The following is a 13005-nucleotide window of genomic DNA, read 5'->3' as shown; positions in this document are numbered from 1 at the left end:
ATCAAAAAGAACACATTATAAGGATACACAGAAGTGTAGTGTTAAAGTACATTGAGGGGTTGGGGAAGGCTTTTCATAATTCCTAAAATTCATTCTTGAATTGAGTTTTAAAAGAGGCAGAAAAACTCTGGGTGGGTATAGACACATGAGACCACACGTAGACCAGGTGAAGGAAGATGAGACAAAGTGATGGCCAAATCAAGAAAGATCTTATGTACTAAGTAAGTAGTTTGAATCAAATTTTCAAGATTAGTGGTAGTTATTGGTGGATGTTAAGCAGGGGTATCTGATACCATTGAGATTGAATTGGGATGGAGAGTAAGATTTGTGGTGGGGAAATCAAATAGAAGCCACTTTCAGAAATCTAAATAGGAAGTGATAAGGGCCTAAACTTAGGTAAGGCAATGAAACAGGAGACAAATATGGATACTACAGTTATTTCAGAAGTGGAATTTTCCAGGCAGTGGAGATGAATAAGGAATAAGATTGCCAGTTTTGGGAATTTTGGTTGGGCAGGTGGGTGAGGCCATTCTTCAAGGTAGGGAACATAGGAAGAACACTTTTCTGGGGAGAAATGTTGAATTAAAGTTTAGACATGTTGAGTTTGAGGTGCTCACAGGACATTTTATTGGAGATGCTTAGTAGAACTAGGAGATACAGACTAGAGGTGAAGAGAAGAGAGATTTGCCCAGGGGCTTGAGATTTATGAGTCATTAGTGTACATTTATTTTAAGCGATAGGTCATAAAGAGGTTACAAAAAAGGATAAATAGACTCCTCATATCATACTATTTCTCACATTCTTCTGGTTTAATGTGTAATTTAGGTCAGTGCCTTTCTATTTCAGTTTTTCATTTGGGAAATGATGTTTGACTAGCACTGATTCTCTGCTCCAACCACTACCACTCTCCACTGCCATGTGTACACTCTATAATGTAGTTTATATTTGATGTTACTGTAAGAGGTGCTGGATAATTAAACTATAACACTATTAGACAATGTGAACTAATCTGTGTTATATTGAGAGGGCTTAAAAAAATCTTTAAGACCTATTTTAAAAGATTATCTTTAGAAAGGAAATAACCTTATTAAAAAAAAAACTATTAGTGTTCTGAGACTGAACAAGATGTTTTTGTTGAGTCCCATACCTTTCATATGTTCAGGATTTGTTTGTGATTTGGTCCCTATGCTTCTGATAAGGCAGAAACCATTTCTGAAAACTAGGAGGAAGCCATGTCACCAAACTGATAGAATCTGACATAATCCATATGATAAACTTAACTTATTATCCACAGCCAGATTCTAAGGGGAAAAATATGCTATTAGATATTGAACAGATCATTGAAATATATCAGTTCTACTTTGCCAAGCTGCACTTTTTGGATGGGTGAATATTTAAGGTGACAATTAAAAAGTAGGCCCTGTGTTGTCATGTATGTTTCTTTGGCCCTCACTGGTTTCTTCCCAGTTTCTTTTCACTCCTTTCTGAAGGGAGAACCTAACAGCGGAACTTTAGATCTTGCCATCTAGATAGCCACTAGAATTCTCCACAGGTGGAGGCTTTTGTCCCTTCAGAACTGACATGAAGCAGCTTGTTTACCTGGCATGGACCAGCAATATTGTGGAGAGTGTGTAGAATGAGTTTTAAAAAGTCAGCCCTGCTTGGGATTGAAAACAATGACTTTGTACTGAAAGTATAGTTCGGTATACCATTTGAGCTATCCAACTTTTGATTAACTTTTAAAATCTGCCTTTAAAGGGAAGAATTTCTGGGAGACTTTCTGTGTCAGGTTTTAATAGAGTAAATTTATGGATGAGTGAGGACCCTTAAAAAGTTAATAATAGAAATGCTGTCAGACTTGAATGAGAAGAGAACAGCTATAATAAAATAACATTTTATTATACCATATAGGGTAGGGGGAAACCTTTAAAGTTTTCTCTTCTAATGTTTTGAAAATGGTTTCATTTTCTTGTTGTTTGAACTTTATTAACGGGTATTAGCATAAACCTAATATCCATGTCAAAGTAACACAAGATACATTGCTGTAGCATAGGATTATTTTAAATCATAAACTTTTAATACTTGTTTCAAATCTTCTTTTCTAAATAAATTTGTTTCTAAACATTGATTTTTCCCCCCCTGGCAAGTCTCTATATACCCATTTTCACCTTAGTAAATTACTAAAAGATTATTGAATAAAGGTAATTTGTGTGCTTAGGCACTTGAAAGATTGTAGCAAAAATGCAGAGTGGAATAGAATTTTAGAACACATATTTTCTACATTGAGGACTTAATTTGTTTAATAACCTTTATACCTGTTGATATTCTTTCTTGCCCCATGCCAACATTTTAGACATTTTGTTTAGGAATTTCTTATAAGATTTATCATGTTACCAATAACACACAGAGATTCTTTATAAGGTAGTGAGTACCTTGAATTTATATTATGTATTATGCCAAAATTTATTAAGTGGGTTAAACATTATTCTTTTAGCTTTACTGGATCACTGAGAGATAGAGGGTAATGTTTTGCTTTGTTTTGTATTGTTTTGGAATTCCTTCTGATGCAGTAAAATCCATAGCACACTCTTTCATCTGCTAGACCCAATTCACAGACTTAATCAATAGAAAAGTAAAACCGGCACCTCTTGATTTCCTGGTTTTGTGTATCTTGGGTGGAGCTGACTCCTAAGTATGAAGGTTGTGATAGGAAATGATGCTAGGTGCTTGTAAGAAAATACTGGAAGAGGGTTGCCAAACATTTTCTCATGCCTCAGAGCCCTGCCCTATTAAAAGTTACATCTAGATGCATAGTGATCTTGTATTTAAGCCTGTTCAGTCACTTTTGATATAATGCTAGTGTGTCATCACTCCTATGTAGAAGTAGTCTGCAAAGAAAATTTGGCAACCCAATATTTGAAAATAATTTCTCACATGTTTTGCAAAGTTACTATTTAAAATCAAAGTATGACTGAGCCTAAATTTGTCATCCTACTACAAGTGCCAGCTTCCCTTGCTGACTTTACTTGGTCCATGCTACCACCATCATGTTGCCTATCATACAGGTTTCAACATCCTCTTTCTTTTATGAATCTGTTCTTGTCAGCTCCAACCCATGGTGACCTCTTCCTCTGATGAACTCACAACATTTACCTTACCACTTATTTTTCACTCTCATCCTGTGTGGTGTTATTGCATTATTATTTAACTAGAGTGTCCCCACGATTAGACTCTAAACCCTTTGAGGCCCAACAGTTTTTCCCTGCAGCAAGTGGGATAATGAATGAACAGATCTCCAGGCCTCTTCCTGTTTTCTGTTCTCCAGCTGTCAGTTTGGTTGTCTTTTCTGTCACTTCTTTATGTCCTACTTTGGTCTAAACCTTCTATTGCTCTCCTCTTGGCTCCTCTGGTTCTGTTAGTATCTTGTGTTTATGAAGATTATGGATGATTTTAGGAGATTCTTGGGCTAACTTTATGGGAATAGGGGATGATTTTTCCGCTTTTTTTCCCCCATCTTAAGATCCATTTTAAAACTCTACCGCAAAAATTCTACCTTTTTACAATTTTAATATGTATTCATTTATTAAAGTATATTCTAGGAGTCTATTATCTTGAAAACAGTTTAGATATATGAAAAATGAGGATTAACCAGAAAGAAAGAAAGAAAGAAGAGAAACATTGCTGCCAAACACAAAGTTTATTTCAGACTCTTGCTTGCTATGTTGCCCTTTTTTTTTTTAATAACCTCATGGGAACAGAGCAGGCAGAAGTGTAAATAATTACAGTATTGCATTATATAAGTCACTGCAGACTAAGGCTTATCATTGTTATTTTTTTTAAGCCACCTGGCATTTTGTATATACTGTTTTTTTGAGCCATAATTCTGTTGAATTGAAGAATGGGATTTTAGAGATTTAGCATAACCTCATTCTAAAGTGGAGAAAGTTGAGGTAAGTGATTGCACAAGGTCACACATGTAGTTAATGAAGAAGTCAGAAACAGAGGCCAGCTATCTCTTAAAGATTCGTAGGTAATAACACATACATGTAAAAAAAAAAAATGGTATGATGAGGTATTCTGTGAAAGGTAAGTTTTCCTCCTATACGATCTCTCTGTTCTCTCATCCTCTACCCCACAATCAAAACACCAGTTTCTTAGGCTTTCAAGAGCTGTCCTATGTATGTATAATCATATAAATGTATACATTCTCCTTTATGTAAATGGTAGCATGTTTGTATACACTTTTCTGTACCTTGCTTTTTTTTTTTTTTTTTTCACTTTTTCATATGGCACTATGTCTGAATTTTGTGGAACCCAAGTATTTTTATTCTTTGGTCCATGAACTTTCATTTTACTGTATTGTCTATCATTTAAACAGTTTTTGTTCATATGAATGGACAAAGTATTAAATCATCCTTTGTTTCTAGTATATATTGAGTCCCTTGTGTGACCATAATATAGTATTTCGCATTGCTTCCAGAAAGAGATCATGGTCATTGTTTTATTTTATGGTATATGTTGAAGTTAAAAACTAAGTGAAATATATATGATAATTATTACTGATAGTTACCAATAACAGCTGATTAGGAAATTTTCTTTTCCATTTGAAAAAGAAATGACAGGTAAAGTTTTCAGGGAAATGATTTACCTTTAGACTTGTATAAAAATCTGTTTGGTATGTCCAAAACAATTTTAAGTTTTCAGTGCCAGTGAAAGATAATGATGTTATAAATAACAAACCACAAATGTTTATTTTCTAAAGTTTTAAATACCTTTTTTAAAAAATTTTAAGTAGTTCCTGTAACCAGCATGGGGCTTGAGCTCACAACCACAAAATCAAGAGTTGCATGCTCCACCAACAGAGCCAGCCAGGTGCCCTTGTTTTGTGAATTTTTAAATCTTCAACCTCATATGCAAATAACAGAAATATTTGTTTCTCAAAATGGATTATAACTCTATGTGTTAATCTTTTTACTATGACTCATGGTCCTCTGTATAAAAATGTATCCTTAATTTTGATCATTCTGGGTTTATCTTAACTAACTTATGTATGTATCAATGCAATTATTGCTTTATTTATCAGAGATTAATGGGGCCTAAAGAATTCTTTGATTTTAGCGCTTTGCAACCAAACCATATCACAAACGGCAAACCCATGTGTCCTGTGCCAAATGTCCGTGATAGGACTTATAGAGGTTCAGTATTTATATTTGAATTTCACTTTAGATAGACAGTGATCCTGCCTTCTCCCTAAAGATGGCAGTGCTTCTCAATGCTTCTGAGTAATTCTGTTTGAAATGGTAATAATTATAATTCCATTATTGTTTGGAAAACTAATCATACTAAAAGTCTATTTTCAGAATACCTTCACAATTTGTTCTACTACTGAATTCTAACTATTCAGTAGTAGAACAAATAAGCTCGTATTTTTGAAGTTTATAGCATTGGTGCAGCTTTTATATGTGTTATCTTCGACCCCAGACAGTTCTAGTTGCATTCTGACTTTAGAATTCTTGGTGTAAGACTGAAAACTAAAGTCTTGTCAAAAATTGTGATAAGTACATGGTAAACCTTGCTATATTTATAGATCTCTCTACTATGGAGATATGATCAGAAAACAAAAACTGACAAAACACCCCAAACAAAAACTAAAACTCTTAAATAACTGCGTGTTGGGTGAGATGGGAATTTAAAAAAATTGTTTTTAGAGAGAGCACAACAAGTTGGGGAGAGGGACGGGGGGGGGGGAAGAGAGAGAGAGAGAGAGAGAGAGAGAGAGAGAGAGAGATTTTCAAGCAGGCTTCATGCTCAGCCTCATATGGGGCTTGATCCCACAACCTTGGGATAATGACCTGAGCCAAAATCAAGACTGGGATGCTCAACCAACTGAGCCACCAAGGTGCCTGGGAAATGTTTTGATATTTATTGTTTGATATAAATTTTATATGTCCAAATTTTACTTGAATTTTTTTCCTTAGGTGACTAATTTCTTTTAAGAAGTGAAACAAATACTTATTGGTTCCATTAAAAAAACAAAACAAAACAAAATCAATCTTGGGGCACTTGGGTGGCTCAGTTGGTTGAGCTTCTGACTCTTGATTTCAGTTCAGTCATGATCCCAGGGTCATGGGATCAAGCCCCATGTCGGGCTCTGTGCTGAGTGTGGAGTCTGCTTAATATCTCTCTCTCTCTCTCTCTCTCTCTTCTATCCCTCTCCCTTGCTTGTTCTCTCTCTCTAAATCAGTCAATCAATCCCCAGTCTTGAGCCTTTTCTGCTGTAAAAAATAAGCTCTAAATTCATAGGGTGGTGCCCTGGAGCCTGGATAAACACTATGTTTTGTCCTCCTGTTTCCATCATTTTCATTCCTAAGTGGTTCTTTGTGTGTGTGTGTGTATGTGTGTGTCTGTGTCTGTGTGTGTGCGTGCACTCTGTACCCATGTGCATGTGTATGTGTTTTATATGTGTTTGAAATCACATAGCATTGTAGTTTGAAGATGGTGAACAAGATAGGGCAGGCTAGCCTTCCTGCCAGACCTCACAGGTCACTTGACATAGCTATTACTTTTTAAGGCTGGCCTTGATTATTGGTTGATGTAGCAAGGTGACTGGGTGCTAGAGAACTGTGTCATCCAACCAGCCTCCTAGATAACTGGTGTATAAATACTACAATGCTGATTTTTTAATTTGCAGGCAGAGGTATCAGGCACACTGGCTTCTCATGTTTATGGCCCAGTGTATTTTCTCAAATAGGCAAATCTACAGTCTACTAAATTATAATCAGAAGGTTGCTTGATGAGCATTGAGTCAGCTCACAGTGACCAAAATCAGCAAGTTCTGGTAGTGTGATACATTCATCTTTCCCAAGGAATATGCTCACCACTCAGACCAGATGTTCTTCAATTTTCAAAGCATCCTTTTTCCTAGACCAGGCTCCAGACAGATGGCCAGCTTTTGATTTTCTTGTTTTCTTACATAGTTACCATAAACTATCTCCTTTATCACATTTTTTTTCCATTGGAGTTTAATGAAATTGCATTAATATCTGTAAAACACTTAGCCCAGTGTCTGGCATACAGTAATTAAATAATAACTAATATTAATAAGTAAAACTGGTGTTGAGTTCAAGTCACCTTGATACTCGTAATGTCAAAGTCGATCTTTTGGGCCATTTCTTTAGATGACTGTTCTGTCTCCTCTTTTACATTTTGAGTTATTTTCATTTTTTATGCTGTAATTTTTTTAACCATTTAATTTCATTTATCCTTAATATGGAATCCATGAGCTAATTAGGGCAATCCTTTTTGGCTCTGAATGATTCGCTATTTTGTTTTTGAGACTTTCTTACCAACTTTCAGTTTTTTGCTCCAAAATACCTCATTCTCCACAGTTCCCCATCTGCAATATGAGTCTATTAAAAGAGATGATCTTAAGTTACTGCCTTGCTCTAGAATATATATAATTTTATATCTTATTTGACCAGATGATGCCCGTTATAGCCCTTTCCCTCTAATCATACTTACCTTCATTTCAAGCTCTGCTTAAATTCTTTCTCACAGAATGTAAAGTTATTTTGAAAATGGTAGCAGCATCTGGATTCTTAGAATAGGATGGCCATGGAATTGGGAGGTAATGATTGAAAAACCCAGAAGTAGAGGTATGATGACAGTGAATTTAGCAGTCGACAGTGACATTACAGATAGGACACACAGTTGGCAAATCAAAACGTTTTGTATGGAAATGAGTATAGAAAAGAACAAGTGAGTTGGACACCACAGCAACAATAAGCATTGTCAGCCTTCTGCTTTCCATCCATCCAGGGATCAGTTATTCTTTTAAGAGTGGTGGAATAGATTTAGGAAAACAATGGAGACATTGCCACAGCTTTTTCTGGTACTTGTAAAAATACAGATTATGGTGCATTTTTGAAGCTGGTGGTCTCAGAACCACACTTGGAGAACAGCCCTAGGTAGGTAGTGTTATGGGAGTTCAGAAAGTGGAGAGATCATTTCAGGCTGTAATTATCAGGGAAAGCTTGTCAGGAGTGGCTTTGGTCTGGGTCTTGAGGAGTGGGAAATGTTTGAATAGATGTATGGAGGGGGCACGCTTTTTTTTTTTTTTTTTTTTTTGATGGGTGAAATGCCAAGAACAAAGGCATAGAGGTTAGAAATAATCATACATATTAGGGGAGTGGAGTGGTATAGAGTTTCTTAAATATGATCCATGAAAGAGAATTGAGGTAGTGCTTCTGTCAAATACCACTAACTCCAGAATTAGAAAAAATTGGGTGCTATGCCATTTTTGTTCAACGTGTGACTGGATGAACTATTGATGCCTCTCAGTGCATCAAGCTTCGTGTTTTCATGTGCTCCCTGATGACCTCAAAGAAGAATTCCATTTTAGGACGCTTTTTGTAAATTGGAAAGACTGTCAACATTTTCAAAATAATCCTGTCTTTCTCTGTCTCTAATAAATGGAAGGAAAAAAAATAGCACCCTGAGGGCAGACGCTCGCCCATCATATCAGGCATACGTCATGGTTTTCTTGCTTTGATGAGGGAAAGATAGCCACACGTCATGTGTCTCATTACTTTCCATATCAGCTACTGTCACCACCTTTCCAAGAGGTACTACCAAGAAATAGGAACGGAATATGTTTTTCTCTACTAGACAAAGGTTTGCTGCCTTTCAAGAGGTCTTACCTTAATTTGAAAGCGGGAGAAATAACATTACTTGACTCTAGCTTGAAAGTCTTGGAGGAGGGGTGCAGTCAGTTAAGCATCTGACTGTTGGTTTTGGCTCAGGTCAAGATCTCATGATTGGAGAGTTTGAGCCCCGCATGGGGCTCTGCACTGGCAGTGAGGAGCCTGCTTGGAAATCTTTCTCCTTCTCCCTCTGCCCCTCCCACTCTCTCTGTCAAATAAACTTAAAAAAAATTTTTTTTTAAAAGTCTTGGAGGCGTTTAGTGTTGCAGTACAGAGGCAACCTTAACCTGACAAAGCATTCTATGGAATTCTGCTTTAGTTCAGTGTACCTTTGGGAGTCAAAGATTTCACTGCTTGATGCCATGGAGAAAAAAAGCTCTAATTGATTATCGAAGAAGATGTAGGTGTTGCTGTGTCAAAGACCATATCATAATTTTACTTCAGTAAGCCAAATCTCATGGAGATTTACTACTGAGCAGCTAAAAAAGTTTTAAATTAATTTTCTTCAGGAAGCCACCATTTTTAATGAAAAATAACAATATGAGGGAGGTATAATCCTTTGTAAATATTGCTTATGGAAATGGAAAATCCATTTCCAGTGCAGTTAAATAAAGTATATGGTGTATGCATTTCTGTGCGTGATTCTGTAGGACAAAGTCTGTATCTTTAATCAGCATCTCAGACTGGCCTTTGACTCTCTGAAAGGCTAAGAGCTAATAATTTAGCTAGTGCGAAGACAGTGGGATGCTGTGGATAAATATGAGCAAAGGAATGACAGGAAATTAGAAAGCTCATGTTAAGAATAAGGAAAGCTTTGGCAGGACTGAGGGGAGGTTTAGGGATTCAGATTAGCTCCAGGTCTCAGTTATCCTAATTATCTGAAGGTAATTTTCTAGATAGAGCTTCTCAAAGATAGGAACCTCCAGTAATCTTTTGGTCTTAGTGTGTAAGCACAGTGCCTGAGACAATCAGTACTCAAAAATGTCAGATTAAATGGACTCACTGTATGGAGAATGAAAGAATATAGCACCAAAAATAAATGCTCTTCCATATCTGTATTCAGTCCTGTTTATGTTAACTCATTTGGTGAAGAAGAAGGTTTTTGGAGAGGAAATGCTTTATAGGAAAGCTCATAAAACCATCTTTTTCTTCAGGAACGGTTAGTTAATACAAACTTTTGGCGTCTCAGGATTTGTTCTCTGTAAATTTTATTTCTGATAAACTTTTACTAGAATGTGCCTTTAGACATGATAATTTTATCCAGCACCTTCGGAGAGAAGGAAACTTGCAGGATGGTGGGGTTGATTAGGTCATTGTCAATTTAAGCAATTTGTAATAAACATCTAAACTTGGATTTGTTCATCATTAAGTAAAATCAACCTGACAGCTCTGAGGTCACTTTGGCTTAAAGTATCATCGGAATTTATAATGTATCTTCTATCAAATTAACAACACAGCCCTGGAATCCCGCCCATATATTATATTAATATAATTTACTGGTCATCTTTATGCATTTTCCTGGGACAAAGTTTAGCAAAAACCAGACTTCCTAAGTATTAACAACTGCTAAAAATTTAAATGTATTATATTGGAAGACCAAGATGTTTAGACTCTAGTTCATAGTAACATTTTAATTTGGCTCCCAATAAGTTCTTTTAAGTCAAAGAGAAAATTATTGAATATGTTAAAATGTTGGTATTATATAAAACATTTGCTCCAAAAATATATTTTTTTCTGTTTTAAGTAAACTTTGTGTTCCCAAGTCTAACAAACCAAATTAGGTTTGTTAGGAGCCCAGAAAGCTTTTCTCCCTTTTTTTCCTAAAGCAGAAATGATTACTAGAGTAAAATACGGTATAACTTCACAAAAGACACTGGTTATGGTTAAATGCATAATATTTAAGGGACAAACTGCTTTCTAATACTCTGATGTACTCAGTACCTTTCAGGAAGATAAACTACTGGGGACCATCCATTCATTCTTAAAACCTGATGTCCACTATTTTGCAAAGCAATATGAATATTTTCGTAAATTTGAATTGGGAGAAAGAATGGGTACATAAGAATGAAATAAAATTTTATTAAATTTATTGTTTATTTACAAATAAAATATGCTTATGTACACGCTTTGGGAAGTATATCAAGATTACCTACGGCCTCATCACCTGGAAACGACCATTTGGATTTTTTCTCTCCATTATTTTATACATGTGTGGTGTGTTATGTACACACATAAGTATACACCTCTCCACACACACTACAAATGGGGATGAAAACTGATTTTTTTCATTCCATCTAGTATACTTTTCCATATGATCAGGTGTTACTTCCCAGCATTGTTTTAAGAGCCCGCTAATACCCACCGTAAGAAAGAGTATCATCTGACCGACACCTTCTGTTGGATCTAGGATATTTCCAGTTTTGCTTTAATTTTTTTAATTTCCTTTGCCTTTTGTTTTTGTTTTCTGTTATAGATACTGTACTGAACACCCTGTATGGAAATTTTGTATGTATTCATAATTATTAAGAGAAAATTCTAAAACTAGAATTGCTGGGTCAGAGTATGAAACGATTTAAGGGTTTGATACATTTTCTCTAATTGCTACAACACGTATGCGATTTCAGCGGCATGCCGTTTTCTGTGTGTCGGCGGCGGAACAACCTGTTGGGCGGAAATGGCATCGCGCGGAGTTTGTGTTTGTGGCGCCCGGATTAGCTGGGAGGAGCCGGCGCGTGTGTCCCGTTTCTAACCGGCGTGTCTTTGTCTTTCTCCATGGGGACCGCTGCCGCCCGTGCGGGCCGAAGCCTGGGGAAGCCGTCGCCCCGCAGCGCCGCCGCCCTGCGCCCGGCCGCCCCGGGGAGCCGCTGCCCGCCCGCGGGCGCTGTCACCACGCGCCAGGCCGCCGCCAGCTGCCGCGCCAAGCTCCGCGGCGGCGCCGCCCGGGAGCGCCAGCACGCCGCCCGCGGCCTCGGGAAGCCCGCGCCGCCGTGAGCGCCGCCGCCCGGCCACCGGCGGGACTACGCCAGCGCTCCGCACAGCCCGAGTACCTCAGGCGCCCCCGCCGCGTGCAGCCTTCTTCCCCGCGCGCCCTGCAGACCCTCCCGGGCTCTGCCGAGTCCGCCCCGACGGCAGCGAACCCCGCGGTGTGCCCAGCCGTTCGCAGACCTCCCTCATCCCCTCGCCGAGACCGAACCTGGCTCACCCCATAACTCTTGCCCACGCAGCCCCTCAGGAGGACCGTGTGCCTTAGGGCCGGCGGGTCGGGAGGATGGCCCCCTTGCTAGTCTTGGCTGCTCTCAGAGCATTACTTCCTCATCCTGCCTGCCAAAACCCCGGCTTTTTTGCTGTTGAGAATCTTGCCACTGGACAGTAGCAACCTCTTTCCCTCGTAATTTATCAACTTCCCAGGCAGTTTCTTTCATCATTAGTTCTTCAAAGACTAGCTCCCACTTTAGTCTTCTTCACCTCCAATCCTATCAACAAGCTGCTTCCCACCCCCGCCCCACTGTCTGCCAGAGATTGTTTTAAAAAGTGTGCAAATCCCCGATGACTACGGGGTCATCCACACAATCTGGAGTGTGTAATGCAGAACTGTGGTTGAACTTGAACTCCAACATCCTTGTAACTTCCCTCCTTGTAACTGCATCCCCAGTGACCATTTCTTCCCTCCGGAATCAGTCTTGCCCCCGCGGCTCTAGACTGCCATCCCAGGGGATCCGCCACCGGGTTTGCACTGAAGCCATGCTTCTCCTGGGCTACTCCCAGCCCTTAACTGAGCCGAGTGTGGGTATTAGTGATGGCCCGTTCATGTGACATGCGGAACTCCTCTAACGAGCAACTTTGTCGTGGGGACTCCTCAGCAGCCTGGCTGACACTTTCTTAGAAGGGTGCTGCATGCAGTCGAATGCTCTTCTTGCTGGATCGCCCTCTCCTTTCATAGGTGTCAGACTTGTGTTATGGTATGAAGTCCTTCCCCTCCCTGCTCCTGTTTCCTTAAACCTTTCTCCTTCACAGATGTTCCCTCAATAAAACTCTTGCAAATTGAAGACTGCCTTGGTGTCTACTTCTAGAAGGACCCGAGCTACCAGATTATCAGACATTCCAGTCTGATCATCTTCCTATCCTTCTGGATCCCTTGCTAATTCATTAACTTCATTTTCCCCACTCTCAGCCCCTGTTCTAGATGCACTTCCTTCCTTGTCTAGCCTAGATGCCATGGTCCATCGTTATAATCCTTGAAATATAGTGCTCTCAGCAATCTTTAACCTCAATTTCTTCCAAATTACTTTCCATGTGAAATCCC

At 38.7% G+C, this 13005-nt stretch overlaps 1 protein-coding gene across 2 annotated transcripts in view; it reads left to right on the top strand.

The window, feature by feature from the left end:
• The window catches only part of ZNF800 (zinc finger protein 800), a 47472-nt gene extending 35681 nt beyond the window's left edge, over window positions 1-11791 (top strand). For both annotated transcript variants that reach the window (XM_039243160.1, XM_039243154.1), the window contains exon 6: window positions 11507-11791. In XM_039243160.1, coding sequence (XP_039099091.1) covers window positions 11507-11693 — 187 coding nt within the window. In that variant the 3' untranslated portion in view covers window positions 11694-11791. The remainder of the gene's footprint in view (window positions 1-11506) is intronic.
• The last annotated feature ends 1214 nt before the right edge of the window (window positions 11792-13005 follow it).

The sequence above is a fragment of the Hyaena hyaena genome, unplaced genomic scaffold (assembly GCF_003009895.1).
Source record: "Hyaena hyaena isolate Hyena2069 unplaced genomic scaffold, ASM300989v1 scaffold_8, whole genome shotgun sequence".
Classification (NCBI taxonomy): domain Eukaryota; kingdom Metazoa; phylum Chordata; class Mammalia; order Carnivora; family Hyaenidae; genus Hyaena; species Hyaena hyaena.
Note: the sequence above shows the minus strand (reverse complement) of the source record. Positions and strands in the feature narration are given on the sequence as shown.